The sequence below is a fragment of the Miniopterus natalensis genome, chromosome 1 (assembly GCF_054644295.1).
Source record: "Miniopterus natalensis isolate mMinNat1 chromosome 1, mMinNat1.hap1, whole genome shotgun sequence".
Lineage (NCBI taxonomy): Eukaryota > Metazoa > Chordata > Mammalia > Chiroptera > Miniopteridae > Miniopterus > Miniopterus natalensis.
The window spans coordinates 79,771,635-79,789,415 of record NC_142081.1 but is presented as its reverse complement, the minus strand read 5'-3'; the positions used below and the strand labels follow the sequence as shown (position 1 = coordinate 79,789,415).

The window sequence follows — 17,781 nt, the reverse complement described above, 5'->3', positions numbered from 1 at the left end:
CCCACCGAAACAAGGTGGCCTCATATGAAAGAAGTGGTAGCATGCGTCCTAAAATTAGCTAAGTTATTTTTTTAATTCCTTGGTGTCTGTCCTTAATGTCACTCTTAACTTTGAAAACATCTTGTTAAAAAGAGAATTTAAAACCTTTCTAACAAAAGACAATAAAATATGGTCTCCGGAGGACCAGCTGGCTGTTCCTGTGTGGAGCATTGGTACCATGTGAGAAAATGCAGTTCCTTCAACTCCCTTGGGGACTGAAACAGAAAAGCATTTGGCCACTCCAGCTACCATAACCGAATGCATGCGAACTGTATACAGTTTTCCCTTTTTCTTGAACTCATTTATTCCAGTTTCTTTTTGATACAGCTAGACACTTAAAACAGCCATTAAATGTCCCTGGTGCTCTCACATGAAAAGCTGAGGGGGCTGGGAACCCAACTGTTACTGCTGGTCTCTGGAACAATCTAAGTAATATGATCTGCTGATAGCTGATCAATCCTTTTGACAAGGGACTGCTGAACACTATTTCGACAGCAAATGTAGCTGAGTTTATAGAACAAAAAAGTGAATTACTTGGAAGATTGCATATAGTAATAAAAACCTGAACATCTGGATTTTAGCTTTTTCAGTCAGAAAAGTTTGGGACTAGTGTTTTTAACCCCTGCCTTTGGCTTCCATCATGGAAGCCCGAGATCCATGAATAAAATATTTGGTCTGTTACCTTATACAAACGTGTTTAAAATTGTAACGAAGGGGCATGAAAGAAAAGTATCATTAGTTACTGGAATTTGTACACAACGCCATTCTTCCTGTCCACCTATATGTGCAACAAAAAGAATAGTGTTTGTAAAGCACTTTACAAAGGGCTTTCCCACATGATTTTGGCCCTCGTAATAACCCTCACAACAACCTTAATAACCTTAGATTAGATATGATTGTCTCCATTTTAAAGATGAGAAAGCTGTGGTTTATAAAATATTCAGTGATGTAGATACAGAGTTGAGGCTAGCACATAAGGCGTCTTAATGTGGATTTTGAAAAGGCACCCCTTTATTCCAGCTGATGCCTCTCTAGGGCTCTGGCTTGGCAAGCGGGGTGCAGGCTGGAATTCAAGCTCCACACACACCTTTGTGCACAAACTAATGTACATGGCAGCTCTGGCCTAAATCAGCCAGTAAGTGGCAGAACCGGGACCTACCCAAACCTCCTAGCTCTGGATCCTTGCCTCCCCTTCTAAGGTTATAGAACAGTCCTTTGTCCCTTTTCTCTTTTAGTCTCTTACTTGAAGAAATTAGAGACTCCTGACAAGAGTTGTCTGTTCTTTACTCCTCACTGGCTTTTTCCCCCTCTTAGGTGCATATAGAACTACCTCTTCTCCTAGAATTAGAGCTTCAGCACTAAAGAATTATTATTTTTTTTAAGCATCTGTTTTTCAGGTTCGAGGCTTTGTTTCATTTTGTTTTCCTGCTCTGTGTGTGTGTGTGTTAATCATTGTGGTTATTTTTTATACAGATTTTCTGAAAAACCTTAAGTGTTTACTTAGAGAAAAATTCTAGAAAGTTGTTCTTTCCCAGTGCAGAAATTCTTAACAGATAGCAAATAAGTGACTGATAAATGTTCTAGATTTTCGTTGAGGCCTTCAGAACCTCACCATTTCCGCTCTCATTCCTTGGCTTCTAGGTCTAGAAAAATAGGGTGATTATTAGTTTTTTAAAATAGGGAAAGGATGAATAAAAAATGAATTTTTATTTGATAATAGTCTAGAATAGTGACTCTAAGAATACAGCTATAAAATTAAACGTTTTCCATTATACTGTTTAGTTACCTGAAATTTCACTTTTAATAAACTCTTTATCTGTGGTTCTGCTCCTTGAATTTTTTAATCTGCTCAATAAATGTATTTAAGTAGCTATTTTAAAATGAAGCTCTCCTTTTAGAAGTCAAGCTCTCTTTTAATTGTTACATGTGCAGATGTTTTAGTATTCACCTTAGATCAGTATAACAACCTTTTTTTTCATTAAAGGAAAAAGTCATTGTTGATGGGGCTTTGACATTTTATTTTGAATTGTTAGGATGTGGTTTTCAGCTTCTGTAATTTCTTCTTCTTGAATTGTCAGCATCTAATCAAGAACCAAAGCTGTTTAGTAATGGTATATGGTGCATTTATGTAAGTTTCCCCATTCTCATCATAACATTCAGTTACACATTGTTCTGAGTAGGATGCTTAACCCAGTGCATATGATAACTTGTCTTAAAGTATTGGTTGATTTTATTTTTCTAGACATTTGCCATTGCTGGACTGGGGTCTGGACTAACAGAAGCCATTGTGGTTAACCCTTTTGAGGTAGTAAAAGTTGGCTTGCAAGCCAATCGGAACACATTTAAAGAGGTAATCATTTAAGGTTTTCCTATTGTTGAGAGAATGTAAAAAAATATTTCTAAGTATATATATAAAAAATTATGAACCCAGCTCTTATTCACGTGCTAAGTTACATAAATTTATTGCTAAAGAAGTAGCATAAGAAAAAATCAGATTTCTCCCACAAGGAAAATGTTAACAAAAATGCACTAAAGTCTGATGGACAAACACATGTTTACACATTTTTAGAGTTTCAATGTAATCTATAATGATTTATTTGTAAATGTTTTCCCTACATTTGGCAACACTTATATTTCACATTATACTAGAATAGACTATAGCAAAAAGCACCGAGATGATATTATTGTGTTTCTAAAAAAATTTATGAAGTCATTTTAAAAATTACCTCACCCTTTTCCCTACTCCACCCACAGCCCTCCTTCAAAGGTTCTGATAATCTGTCAAGCTTGTCTTTCGGTTAAATCTGAATGAGCAAGTTACTAAACCTGTGTAGACATCACCACTAGGACAATAACGGGTCTTGACGCTGAATCGCTGGTGCATGATGTTGCGTGAAGACAGCTTCCCTAGGTGTGCGCTGCCTTCACTTCCTTTCAGTTGCCTAATCATTCGGGTAACCCATCGAGTCCAACTGCTCTTGCTTGATTCTTCTGGGTGCCAAGCACAGGCAGAGCAAAAATAAGGGGATTGGTATTCCAGGTCCTTCCTTAGCATTTTCATTTCATTCCACAACTGGGCAGCATGTGGTTTAAATTGGTTTGAAGTATCTGCTGGCCTGAATCTCTCTGTAGAAAAATCCCCCTGCCTACTACTTAGGCAGCTGCTAGTGGGTGGAGACCCCCTTACCCCCACCTCGCTTCCTGCCTGCTGATACTGCGTGAGAGCTCCCTGTCAGCTTCTTGAGCAGAGGTGTGGGAAAGGAGAGGGGCCCTCCTCACCTGTAGCTACCAAGGCCCGAGAAGGACAGGGTTGGCCCCCTGCAGCAGATGGTATCCACTCAGATGAAGTCAATCCTAATTAAGGGAGATTTTTTTCAAGTTTCAAACGACGTCTTAATTGCAGTGATACATGGCGCTTCAGAAAAGGTTGGAAATCCCTGTATTACTCTAGTCTTTGTTTCTGTTTTGCCTTCTTTCTATTCTTCCTTGAAGGGTGAAAAAAAGATGGTGAGGGATAGGAGGAAATGAAAGAGACACCTTTCAAATGCCCTAGCAATGTGGAGCGTTTAAAACGGCTCCCGTGGAACCTGCTCAAGAAAAATTTGATTTGATAGACTGGGAGAATTACCAGCTAGAAGTAAATTTTGGAATTCCCCATCCAATTCCTCATTTTACCTATTGGGAAGCTTGTCTTAGAGCCGCAATGAGAAAACAATAAACATGCCTCCAACTGCAGTCCTTTATCAAGGCAGCAGGCAACCAAGGGCCACAAGTGGCACATGGCACCAAGGAGCACTCACAGGGATGGAAGTAATGTTATCACAGCACCTCTGCTCATACCTAACGTCTTTTCTCTCCTCTGCCCTCAACGAGGTTCTACGCTGAGGCCAAGTAAGAGCTGTTAATGTTTTGCATGTGTGAAGGCCTTGCTAGAACATGGTAAACAGCCTTCCAGCCCAGCACGAGAATGCTGCATGAGTGTGCTCCCCGCTCAGTTACACGAGTGCAGTCTGTGTAAATTGTTTATGTGTATGCAGCCATGTTTTGAGTGGAGAAGAAAGGGGCACTTGTTTGGGATCATTTCTTTTGCATAATTCACTGAACTGGATTCGTTGTCAGATATTTACTTAGACAAAGTAAAAGCTACTGGGTGCATTGTAAAATATTTGCAATATTACTTCAACTAGTCAAACATCAGCAAAGTAGGGATCACATAGGTCACACATGTCAGCATCTATCAGGACTCAGCAGCTGAACTGAGGTGGCACTTACAGGCAACACTGATCAAATTGAAAGTAATTAGTAGTACATAGTCACCCAACATAAAGTACTGGGACTATGCCTATTGCAAACAGTATCTGAAAGAGATGACTCAGTAAGAAGAGCAAATTTGGCCCGGCTGGTGTGGCTTAGTGGTTAAGCATCGACCTATGATCCAGGAGATCACAGTTCAATTCCTGTTCAGGGCACATACCCGGGTTGCGGGCTCCATCCCCAGTCGGAGGTATGCAGGAGGCAACTGATCAATGACTCTCTCATCATTGATGTTTCTATCTCTCTCCCTCTCCCTTCCTCTCTCTAAAATCAATAAAAACATTTTTTTTAATTAAAAAAAAAAAAAGAAGAGCAAATTTGGATCTAGTTACTTAAAACTACCCGTCACTTTTGGCAATGCAGCCATTTCCTGTGTCTTTTGTCTGGGGCCCATTAACTCCAAAACCTTCCTTCACCAACCAGCAGTTTCTTTTATCCAACAAGGAGATACCCTTTTGTTAATCCGAACTTGTGTTGAATTCATCCAAATATTAGGTGTGCTCACTTCAGCATTTGTATGGCCAAGAACAGTTGCTGCTTTCTTCACTCTGAGGCTCTGCGGGTTGTCAAGAGGCATGAGGGTGGGGGTGGGATTGGAGAAGGAGAAGAGGAAGGAATTAATTTCATGCCCAATGCATTTAAAAATTATACTTCTTTTTTTTAAGAAAAAAGTTTGAATTCAAGTGTAAAGGTAATGCATATTTATGTTAGAAAACACCAAAAAACTATGTATTTCTGTATATACATATAGGTGTATAAATGTACTAAAATGATTCAGAGCACTGCTATCCAATAGAAATGTCATGTGAGCCATGTTTTTTAATATTTATATTAAAAAAGCAAAAGGAAACAGATGAAATTAATATAATACTGTATTTTATTTAATCCAATATATTAAAAGTATCAATTCAACATGTAATCACTCTAAAATTATATGAGATAATTTACACTCTATTTTCATACTTAGTCTTTAAGTTTCATGTGTATTTTATGCTTATGAGCACATTTGAATTTGAACTAGAACATTTCAAGTGCTGAAGCGCCACATGTGGGTAGTGACGTCCTTATAGGAAAATGCATGTCTAGGAGAATTAATACAAACTCCTCACTGGTTACCTCTACAAAGCAGATTGGAGTCCAAGAGAGGGAGGCAAGAATTTAAGGGAATGGCTTTGTGTAGTTGAATGTTTAACATGAGAACATATCAAGTATTCTGCGAACATTTACTCTAAAAAGTAACAGTTGTTCATCATAAAAGATTTAGAAAGTACAGAATAGTAAAAAGAAAAGTAAGTAATCCAAAAGAAATGTTCTAATGGCTCTGTCAGGATCAAGCCTGCCCTGAGGGAGAACCTTCCCAGATGATGGGGAGCAGTGGGAGGGGAGAATGATTTGCTGGCCCATCTTAGGACTCAACCAGGTTCCTCTATTGTTAGGAAAAAATGATAGTAATAGCCACACCAAATGGTGTAATGAGGGTTCAACAGGATATATATGTAAAGCTGTCAATACAGGCTGACATACAGTGATGGTTTATTGTGTTAGTACTTATTATTACAACATGCTTTTTCTGCAAATTTAAATGTGATGATATATACAAAGGTCTTAACACAGCACCTGGTACAAGATAGGCACTCAACCAAAGATAACTATTTTTAGATGCAAGTTGATCTTCTAAATCATTAAGTTCAAGTAGAGACAGGTGTATCTTGAATTATTGCCCCAATTAATACTGAGCAGTCACAGCTGGCACCAGTGTGGGCATGAAAATAGCTTACTGAACAATGGTCAGTCTTTTTCTTTAGGTCATTCTCAGATGCCAATAGGATCCATTAGGCTGAATTCTTTATCAGAGCCTGAGACCTGGCAGCCTAGTTCCAATGCCTGTTGACAATATCTTTAAACTAAGAGCAGGTCCACTGTCATTAACAATAGTATCTGGGTATCTGCTTACTGTAAATAACTAGCATATAGCAGCAGAAGTTAGAGATGAAACTAAAAGCATTTGAAGTCACTCTGGAATGAGTTCTACCAGAATTGAGATTGTCTTCCTCTGGAATAGTCCTATAAAGTTATTGTGGGTTCTTGATGAAGCCTCTTTGGTCACTTCCCATGGAGGTTGTGAACGAAGCTCATTTTCAGCCTTTTCAGTGGATTGCAGCTACCGGCTGCGGTGGAACATGAAACAGATGGGCAGCCGCAGAATGATGGTTTGCCAGCACCTTTAAGGAAAGCAGAGCAGATTCCCCAGAGGCTTATTTTGCAGGTAGAATACTCTTGCTCTGCCAGTACAGTGAGTTTCTCAGGCAGCACGTCTCACCCTCCTAGGTGTGAACCACCCTGGGTGCTGCATAGTAACTGTGGCTTTTCCTATTTTGTCAGCCTAAGGAGGTGAGTCACAAACTGGTCCTTCAGACATGAAAATTTCCTAAGAAGTTGCTGTCGTTGAGAGGGGCCCTTCAGTGGAAGACAGGCTAAAGCAACAGTAGTCAACATTACACTTAACATTACACTCAAGCCTCAGAGGCAACGGCAGAGGGACGAAGTAGGAGCAAAGAACTGCCACGGGCCAGGGTGCGCAGAGTGTGGTCTAGAGGAGGTTGGGGATGTAAGTAGATGGCCCCCTTGTCCCTGTGGGGAGAGCATGGCTGACAGCCAGCCAGAATGGGGCCCTCTGAAGCATGAGATCCAGAACAGGGGCCCCCAGCTGGGGTTCAAGGGCATTACTGGCTGAGAGCGGAGGCTGCATCCATTATGATCTTGGAGCCCCAAGTGCAGTTCCCATCAGGATTTCCCAGGAATGACAGGTACTCTGCTGGCTCCAGCTGCCTGGGTTCTCCCCTCTGTCACCTAGGATTGATTCTCTAGCCAGTCAGAAGTATGTTATCCATAAAATATGTCTTTCCACCCAGGTTAGCTGTAAACTGTTCTAAAAATTTAAAGGAAATTGTGGTCAATTTGGTTTCTAAGACTTCTCTCATATTCTCCCAGCTTCTGTATAAAGTATTTCAATAGGTGTGCTTGTCTCTTCTCCCCTTTTTAAATTGCCACCATATCAGTCAAAGACTATGAGCCCTGCCACACTTCCTTCAATTCTAATACCAGAATCTTGGCCAGCATCTTAAAATTCACAGAGAATATAGAAAACCAGTCTCCAAAAAAGGAAAAGAACGGAAACTAGCCTGTAACTTAAATATGCTTGACCTTCTGTGGGGAGCAGAGCAATCACAGCTTTGTCATGCTCTGGTTTGGTTCGGTGGGTGTAAAAACATGTTCAGATAAATTCCTGATAGACCCAAATTCTCCCTGTCCTTCAAACTAAACCCAAGGAAAGTGTTGTTCTGGTTTGTAGTCTTTTTGGTTTAGGACTAGCCAGAGGATTTCTCCATTGGAGATGGTTTGCACATCCATTCTTGCCCAAAGTGTGACTTTGTAGCTTGTTGTCCTTATAGGAACTTTCTCCCCTCTCAAATGGATGGACAGTGTTTTATTTGTATATTTATAAGAACCGGAAGCCTCATATCAGTTGTGCAAAGCCAAGCAATATTTGGCTGGCATGCTCTCTGCTAGCCTGGAAAATGTGAATTTCTCCCCAGGAGCAAAATCTTGTATGAATTGTTTCCCAGTTTTTCTCTCTACTTTGAAATCTACTTCAAAGTTATTATTTGGCTAACGGGTTATGTTTTCCTTCCCTTGAGGTCTATAGGATTCGCTTCTGATGTGTGGAGGGGGCACAGGTTTTCCTTCTAGTCTGTCATTTTTATCTGCATTACATATGAACATAATCATTCTCACCCCCAAACATGAAACTAAACCTTTAGGAAATTGCAAAAGCCTCTTTGGCCTCTACTTAGTTTTGAAAGATGTTCAGCCCAAGAAAGGAATAATGAGTCTTCTGCATATGCTCTTTGATTATAATTTTAAGGATCAATGACTAGAGAGCAAATGTGTCATTGATTGTGGAATCTTTAAACGTAGGGACTTTTTCATCTAATTTTGGATAATAGCAATAAATATAGTTCTAAACACTTTATCCTGGGAGCTTAATAATCTAATAGAAACCAATTGGATCATATATGATATCACAAAGCTTAGTGATTATTTCCTCCATAGGCAATTAACAAATGTTTAAACTTAGATATATTATGTAGAGTCAACATAAAGTGAATAAAAGGACAGTATTTTGTGATAATCTCTTTCAAGAAGATGAAGTTCAGCCCAGTCTGTATGGCTCAGTGGTTGAGCATCGACCCATGCACCAAGAGGTGGCACAGGTTTGATTCCTGGTCAGGGCACATGTCCGGATTTTGGGCTCAATCCCCAGGAAGGGGCATGCAGGAGGCAGCCAATCGATGTTGATATTTCTACTCATCGATGTCTCTCTCTCTCCCTCTCCCTCCCTCTCTCTCTAAAGTCAGTAAAAACATTTTTTTTTTAAAAAAAAGAAAGAAGATGAAGTTGAGTTATATAGAGAGTATGTGGCTCTGTTTACAGATAGTGTGAAAAGCCAGCTTCAAGGGCATGTAAACATTCATGAATGATGTATTGAGTTAAATTCAAATTTTTCCTGCATTACTATGTGAAACACTGCCTGGAAACTGTTCAGGACATAAATTATTTCTTTCCAGTCTATGATTCTTGTGGGCAGAAAAGTGAATTATGTATATGAATCCATTCCTATAGTTATCTTTCAACAATACCTGAGGCAGCAGCCAAGTTGCCTCTCTATTATCATTTACAGAAAATAGACTTCAGTCTTTCATTCAGCTGTGCCAGGAACCCTAGATTTTTGCTTTCAGAATTGAGACTTTGAAGTGATGATAATCGCTACCATTTACAGAACATCTACTACATGCCAGATACTATGCAACATGCCTTACATGTTTTTTTCTGCTATTTGATTTTTTAAGAAAACGCATGCAATTCTGTAAATTACAAAAGTAGTACATGGGTGTTGTTTTTTTTTTTCACAATACAGAGCTACCTAATGAAAAATAATTGATGATTTCTGCCAACACTTCCCTCTAATCCCATTGCTCTGGTAACTGCTCAGACACACATGATATTTCAAATCCTCCCATTGTCCCTATGAGGTGGCTTTATCTCTATTTTATTGATAGGGAAAATCTAGCCCAATAAAGTTAATGGCTCTAAGAAACTGGGCATGAACATAGAGATTTCTTTCTAGTCAACCACACTGCTTTCATTAGAATTAAGAAATGCGGTTAATTAAAAAGTTTAAGGAAAAATCGAAAGTGTTTCTGGACCCAGGAAAAAGCAGCCATGTCGTCAGTTTCCTCTTAGCTGTTTCCCTTGTGCTAAGGTCACCACCTCCCTTGCTCTGTCGATAGTACACAGTGTCAGTGTCCTGCCACCCAGAGGGCCCCCTGCTCCTCCAGGGAGGATTATTTGGCATCAACTTGGTGTTAATGTAGCTTGTGACTCAGCGTCTGGGAGAATTTGTTTACAGCAAAGCATTCTTCACTCACAGGTTGTTTTAAAATAGACCTCTCTATCCAATGTAAAACTCTAAATACAATATAATGATATTTTTGGTGTCTTTTAGTCTATAATCGTGCCCTATTCAAATAAACTGTAATGATGAATTAGTGAAGTATCTAAACTAACAGAACTTGTGAATGTGGGATTTTTCAGCCTGATTCCTTTCCTTTCACTTACATTTTGTTCTCAAGGTTTTTCTTTTTTCTTTTCAAATTTATGAAAATGCTTGAAGACTCCATTTAAGTAATGAAAAGCATAAGTGATTATCTATCTCCTGGAGAGCAAGGGTATTTTCCTACCTAAATGTAGCAGTTGGGTCTTCACGTTTTAACAAAGCAGTGTTTTTCTGAAGACCCAGATATGGACACTCACTTCATTGTATAAAGGTCTCATATGGTTTGCTTTTCAGCCATGTGATGAAATCCAGTGCAACACTCTTATTCTGTTGGCTCTAAAATGCAACAAGATTCACCTTGCCTTAGGAAGCAGTAAAGGAGCAAATGTAGAACGTGCTGTGTTTTGACAAGTTGGCCAAGAGCTCTTCCTTGGCTTTAGGGACTGAGAAAGCCACTGACACAGCCCCCCTCACCTGTACTACTGGCCACTCTCTGATAGCTATTTACCTGGGGAACAGCATCCACCACCTAAAACCTCTGTCTCTGATCTCACAAACTAACCAGAGCCAGCTACAGTCAGTCGTTGTATGGAATAACTCCAGAAAAAATAGCTTAAGCTGCCATAAGTCATCTCAGTGATTTGTTGGTAATACTGGCCTCAGAGAGTAAGGAATCAGTGCCCCAGAGTGGTGCCTGGGAGCATTGTATAGGCAAAGCATCTTCTCTTTCCATCAAGCTACTTAAGGACTTTTAAAACAGAAATTTGATTTCATATTTCATAATTATCATGGAATATTCTCATGAGTTGATATAAAAATTATCAGCACATCTCTCCAAATAAAAATCAAAGCAAAAACGTTTACATTTCTAGAATATGAGCAAAGTACTGTACTGGACACTTAGCACAGTGTATGACACCTTAGGAGGCACTCAATAGATGTTATTGAATAAATGAAGCATGGAAAGAACAGGGAGCTCTCAGAATTAGCAGTTGGCAATAGCAGAAATCAAAGTTAAAGAAGACCTTGAGTTCCTTCAAATGGAAATACTTCTGGCAGGGACCAATGAACTGCATTTTCTAGGACCAATGTGGAAAGCAGTATGGTATCGCAATATTAGCTACATTCCAGCCCACTACTCTTCCATGTGTGCAGTTCTGGTGCAGTCAACAAAAGGTACAAGTAGGAAAGCTAGAATGCCATTTGGCCCACAATTGGTAAGTAAATATGAAAATTGGAGTCAATCTAAATATTGGAAGGAAACCAAACTGTGGGTGACCTGCTGGGTTGGATAGTATTGGAATCATTTGGCTGATGATGCTAATCAGTCACCATTTGGTTTTGAAATGGAAGCCCAGTAATCAAATAAGTTTAGTAAAATTCCTTGTGTTTACAGAGATCTAGTCAAAATGATTCTATATTTTCCTATTTAAGCATCCTAATGGAAGTCATGTTTTGCCTTTCTAATTAAATATTTGTTTACATGTGTGTGATGCAACATCCCTGAATGAAGCAAAAAGCACACTTCTAATTTTTATGGGAATGAGAGTTTAAGCTTTCCTTAATTTCAAGGCCCCAAGTTGTCAGAAAAAATGTATTTGTGTTATTATGTATCTCTTACCTGTAGGAGTTGGATTATCAAACTGAAAATCTTACTGCGTATGTATAACAAGAATGAGTCCACAGAATGTGAACAGCACTGGATGAAAAGCAGAAATATGGTTAAGCCATTTACCAGTGTTTTCACTTTAGGGATATTACTTAACAATCCTTGGTTTCCTCACCTGCAAAATGAGGAAAATATACCTGCTGCCCACCTTACAGGTTTTTGAGAGAAGTATTCATGGTAGGATGGCAGAACTGTACAGAATATAAAAATAAGAACTTGGAGTCATGGGCTTGATACCACCACTCACTCTGTGATCTTTGGCCAGTAACTTTACCTTAGTTTCCTAATCTGTCAGATGGGGGTAATGATAATACTTACCTCACACACTTGCTGAGACGATTAAATAAGGTGCTATATGTAAGGTACTAAGAATCTATGATAATAGATAATATTGATGAGCACTTACTGTGTTCCAGGTACCTGGTAACATACCATGAATGTGCTCTCTGAGCTGTAAACTGTGTGAGACAGAGGCCCAGTTAGTGTGTTTTTCCATTCCCAGCCTTTGCTTCTGTGTGGCCTTGCTTCTACAGTCCATAAACTTATCAGCAAGAGTTCTTGCCCCTGATTCTTGCTGAAGGATAGGAAAGAGGATCTACTGCTCGGAAATCTCTAGCCCAGGGGTTGTATTTGGGTGAGCCTCGGAGGAAACAGACTTGTGATTTGCATTCTGGTTGCATTTCTTTTGCACTTTGTCTCAAGGGTTCTGGGTTTTGGACAAGGGAAAGGATAGTCAGAAGGAATGAGAAGGAAGAGGTTATTCATGTCCTTCTTCTCCTTTGAGTCAGCCTCCACCTTTTGATTGTCATTACCTGTTATTTAATTATTATAACTACATTTTTATAAGCATAATTGCTATTATTAACAGCTAGCATACAGTGAATCCTTACACAAGACAGAGTTCATTGACTTACTTATCTTATGAAGAAGATAATATTATTATCCTTATTTCACAGATGAGTAAACAGAAGCTAAATCAGAGGGTGAAATAATTGTCTGAGCTAGCAAGTGGTACTGCTAAGACTCAGACTTGGGGATTCCTGGCTCTGGTCCCCTACTTCTAGCTACTGTACTACCCTTTGACTTACTTAATGATTCATAACTAGAATTCAAACTCAACAAGTCACTTGAGTTCAAAATCCATGTGCTATGTATACTTTTTTGTACTCACCTAACACCCAAGCCAGTGAAAATCAGACAATAGGGCATCAGTAAATGTCACTTGAATATTTGTTCATCTTCACCAAGATCTAGCCAATAGAAGTCTTGTTTTTTAATTCTGATAATTTAGCACAGTAGGATTTTTAAACAGTAGAAACATCTTTAGATCTGTTTCATTTAAAGAGAGCTATGTTAATCTGCACTTTCATTCAAAGCTGTTGGTTCCTCTGTTGCCCTAGAATCTAGTTGGCCTCCGAGTTCTCGTCTTCATGAACGTCGAGGCCTCAGAGTGGGTGAGGAGGGAGAGAAAGCTTGGGCTAGATGCAGGAAGCATCATAAGCATCATCGTTGGTCAGACTAGACCCAGGGAGCCTCACTTCCTCCCTGTTCCTGCCAGGCCCAGGAGAACCGCCACCTCTCCTTTCCTCTGCCCTGTAGGCCACCTTCCTCGGGGTGAGAGAGCAGTGCCTAGCAACTCACTCAGCACTTCCAGGGTATCTCCAACAGAAATGAACTTCTGCTCAGCTTGTCCTCAAGTCTATTTTGAAAACCAAAATAAACAATTTGGGTTGATAGTCAATGTGCCAGAACACAAACAAAAAAGTCCCATTTTATAAAACAGAACGAACTCTAGCCCTCTGAGAATTTTTGGTTCTCCTATATGAAATGTCTTTTGTTTTTTTAAGATACATTCTCATGTGATTTTTTTCATGTTACAAAAAGGATTTTCTTAAGCTCAATATAATTTATTATAATTAATCCTCTAAAATGAAAAGATGAAGTTGAGTGTAAAGTTGTAACTAGAGTTTTAAAAACATTTATGAGTAAAAACTATGGGATTTACTATATAAACAAACTCATTTAATGTATCATGTTAATGACATAGCTATAAATACAAGTGAGATGAAAAGCCATGATTGGATTTGTACTATTCTGTTCTGCTGATGCAGCTTTAATTGCACATGATAAGAAAACACTTTAGTCAGAAAGCACATCAGAGTGCCAGGACCACTCCAGCAACCTGCTCCAGTCAAATAGCAAACAAATGTCACGCCAGCCGCTTGCCTTATGTGCAAAAAAATAAATACTGAATATTTTTTCTATTTACTATTGAAAATTTAACCAGAAGAGATATCCTTTGTACTGTACCTCCAAAAAAGAAACAACCTTTAAAAAAAAAACTAACAACATATAAGTTGCTGTAATTGTATTGTAATGGACTATAAACCTCATGTTCCAGAAATAGCAATAGACTGGATTCCAGCAGTCAAGGTATTTCAACCTTGGGTAATCAATCAGAGGACTGGAAAGGAGTAAATTAAAGGTAACCCAGTACTCCCAACACCATTGATTTATCATTTATCACAGCAAGTAATACACACACTGATTACCCACCCTCTGGAGGGAGTCTACAATCAACTGCTTTTTATCCATGCCCAATTTCTAGCCTAGCACCTGTTTAAACTACTGAGGCAATGTAACGTTCACTTTAGAAAACAGAATTAGAAAGGTAAATACACTGAATCCAGGAACCAAATATAAATTCCTTTTGGATTATACACAGTTATGGATTACCAGTATCCATATGGCTAATCCTCTCCATTAGTGTGGATAATCCAGAACTGGATGCAACTATTAACATGTTGAAAGTGGTGGTAATTATTACATGACATTAGTTTCACTAATTCCACCAAAGATGTCTCTCTTTGCCAACAATCTTCCCTTTAAGGCCTGTTGTTATGCATGCAATTTTGTTTACTTTTGGGGTTTCCTAATTTTAAAAGCATGGATTTAGACCTGATTGTTCATTTTTGGAAAAAGAAGTCCCTAATAATTCTGGCTTGAAGGGTAGCTAAATAGTAATGTACTCTATTTCACATTCCCAAAGATGATCTTTCTGGCTTTGCCCCTGTCTCCTGCAGCAACCATCCACTATGAGCTACGCAAGACACATCATTAAGAAGGAAGGTTTGGGACTCCAGGGCCTCAACAAAGGATTTACAGCAACTTTGGGACGTCATGGAGTTTTCAACATGGTTTATTTTGGCTTCTACTTCAATGTCAAAAACATTATTCCTGTCAATAAGGTAACTACTTAATAGATTAAAATCCTGGAGGGAAAAATCTTATCAATGCTGATAGCTCCATTTGTAGAGTGTTTACCAAGTCCCGGTCCCCATGCCGAACACTGACATCAGTTGTATAACCTGACCCTCACTCCAGCCTTATTCATTGTGTTCTTATCCTGCTCTGAATTTGGAAAAGTAAAGCTTAGAAAGATCAAGTCATTTGCCCCAGGGTCACACAGTAAGTAGCAAAGCAGAGACTTGAACCCAAGGCTGGTACCAATTACATTATACCTGAATGTGCCATTACACTTGAATGCTTCCCATTTATCACTACTGGGAATTTTTAGAAACGATGTTATGACTTCATTGTTATCTCAAAAGCATAACTTTCTCAGAAAGTTTAAATTTTTTATGTCCTAAATAAATTCGGAACTCATGAGGAAAATTGTCAGCCTAAAATTGAAATCTTACCTAGATATTAATTTTTAGATTTGCCAGAGTTAATTAGGACAAGCAGTAAATGAGCTCTTCTAGAATCATTTGCTCTTGAAGCAAAATAATAATAATTACTATTATTTTTCAAATGGTAACTTACAAATGCAAGCAGCCTTTCAACTTCTAGAAGGTAAAAGTAGCACACGATATGCTTTAAAATGAGCATCTGAGCTTTCATCCAGACTTCCTCCACCATCCTATCACTTGCTTACAATGAAAATTGCGGTCCTGGGAGCAGCAGTTGGGGAAACGTTTTTCACGTGCAGGCAGTTTCCCACAGAGCTTCAGTGTTTCATTTCGCTTAGTACAAAAGTATTGAAGGACTTTTTATAAGCCATAAAAGCATTTCTAATGTGGCTATTGCCAGACCCTTCAGTGAAGTTATTTATACCTATCTTTGCCCAGCTACCCCCATATTCTAGGCCAAGACCTAGCGCAAGTATGAGAACAGCTGAACCCCAGGCATGTTCTGTGTTAACCATCTGTGGTCATTACCTCACTCACTAGCCAAAGTTGTTAACCAGGTTTCACTGTATTTGGAAATCTCATTTATTGAGTAGAAGCTTATGTTTTGTTGGTCTGAAATCTATCATTGGCCACAATATATATAGATCCTCCCACTGACTGACAATTCTGACTCTGGTGGTCCTCAGAGCTCTTCTCCTGTTGAGTTCATGAAACACAGAAATCAAGTGCAATGAACACTTGGTCCTGGATGATGTGAAAGACTTCAACTCTTAAAATTCTTCTAAAGAATTTTAGTTGGAATAGGTTAAACAATGTGAGGCCCAGGGCAAAACAAAAATGTGAGATCCCTTGTTCAAAAATTAAGAATTTCAAGACAGCAGTGGTAGAGCAATAAACCAAGCACGGGCTCTTCTTAGAGAAGGCCCTGGTGACTGCTCAAGTCACACACCCATGAAGCTGACCCTGTCTTTTAGACTCTGAGATGCATAATCCATACAACAAGGGTGAAGTGTCTTGGCCTCCCTTTCTCCAGTTATCCAAAAGCTTGAAACAGATAGAAATTATACACAATGAAATGAATTATATAAATTATTTATGTATATTGTATAAACATACAGGGTGAGGCAAAAGTAGGTTTATAGTTAGTCATATGGAAAATAATATAATAATTAATAAATAATATGAGAATAAACTGTGTTTGCATACTCACAACTGTAAATCTATTTTTGCCCCACCCAGTATGCTTTATTACATAGATTTATGCATGTATATTAATGCATATGTTATAATGAACCTGGTTATATTTTTTAACAAATTCAGAAAGATCAATAAGATTTATATATGATCATATATTGCTAATGCTTAAGAATAGCCACACATGCAAACTTCATCCTACAATTAACCAATGCACTTAACTTATTAAAATGTTGTACATTATTTAAAAAAACAGGAGCTTAAACATTCATTTTTTAAACAACATCATGGTATTCTGAAACTGTGGAAAGAGCTTATTCATCTTGCCAGTTCACAGGAATGAGATCATACTGGCCCTCACAGTCCACACTAAGGATTCTTTTCTTTATCTGAAGAGCACTGGGAAGCCAACAAAAGATTTTAAGCAGAGGAATTACCTGATCACTCTGGCTGCAGCATGGAAAATGAGTGGAATGGGGGTGGTGAGGGAAAGGAAGGGTGTGACATGGAAATGATTTCAATGTGAGATGCTGGGGTATTGGGCTGCAGTGTTCGTGGTGGAGACGGTAAGAAATGGACAGATTTGGGAAATCTTCGGAAGGCAAACTCTATTGGATGTGATGATGAAGTCTGTATGTATATTGAGAACAGGGGTGGTGGTTAAGGGGGATGCCTAGGTTTTTGGCTTGAACAACTGAAAGGATAATGGTGTCAGTCACTGAGAAAGAAAACCTTTGAATGAGAAAGAAGTTTATAGGAGAATATTATAGGCTTAGCCTAGAAACTGAATTTAACCACATTTGGAACTCCAAAGTGCAGCTGTTGAGTATTGATTGTGGGTCCTGGGGCTTGAGAGAAGATCTCAGTTGGAGATGTAGACACTTAGAAATCATCAGCATACCTGGGCAAATATACCTTTACAGGATGAATGGCTTGGGCCAATCACTTCACTGCTCTGAGCTTCAGGTGTTTTTTCTTTAAATCTGAAAATTAAGAAGCTAAGATTGTTTTTTCTTCCTGACAAAATTGTTTTGAGTATTAAAAAAAATAGTATGTGAAGTTGTTTGTGAATTTTATAGTGCCATAAAAGTGTTCATTGTGGTGGTACTGATGACAGGGATGAGGGAAAGAGCAGAAGTGGCAAGCTGGTGGTGGGAACAGTTAGCATGGGGGACTGCATGAATAATTTTTCCCCAGGACTGTTTCTTTTGCACTTAAATGAACATGTTTTTTCTTGCCTAGAACAAAGTCATTGA

The 17,781-nt window shown here is 38.8% G+C and overlaps 1 protein-coding gene across 1 annotated transcript in view; it reads left to right on the top strand.

Annotated features, from left to right (window-relative positions):
- SLC25A21 (solute carrier family 25 member 21) overlaps positions 1–17,781 on the top strand; it is a 459,822-nt gene that overhangs the window by 418,176 nt on the left and 23,865 nt on the right. Inside the window, exons 6-7 of the mRNA XM_087823557.1 lie at positions 2,282–2,389; positions 14,723–14,887. Of these exons, the coding sequence (XP_087679683.1) occupies positions 2,282–2,389; positions 14,723–14,887 (273 nt within the window). The remainder of the gene's footprint in view (positions 1–2,281; positions 2,390–14,722; positions 14,888–17,781) is intronic.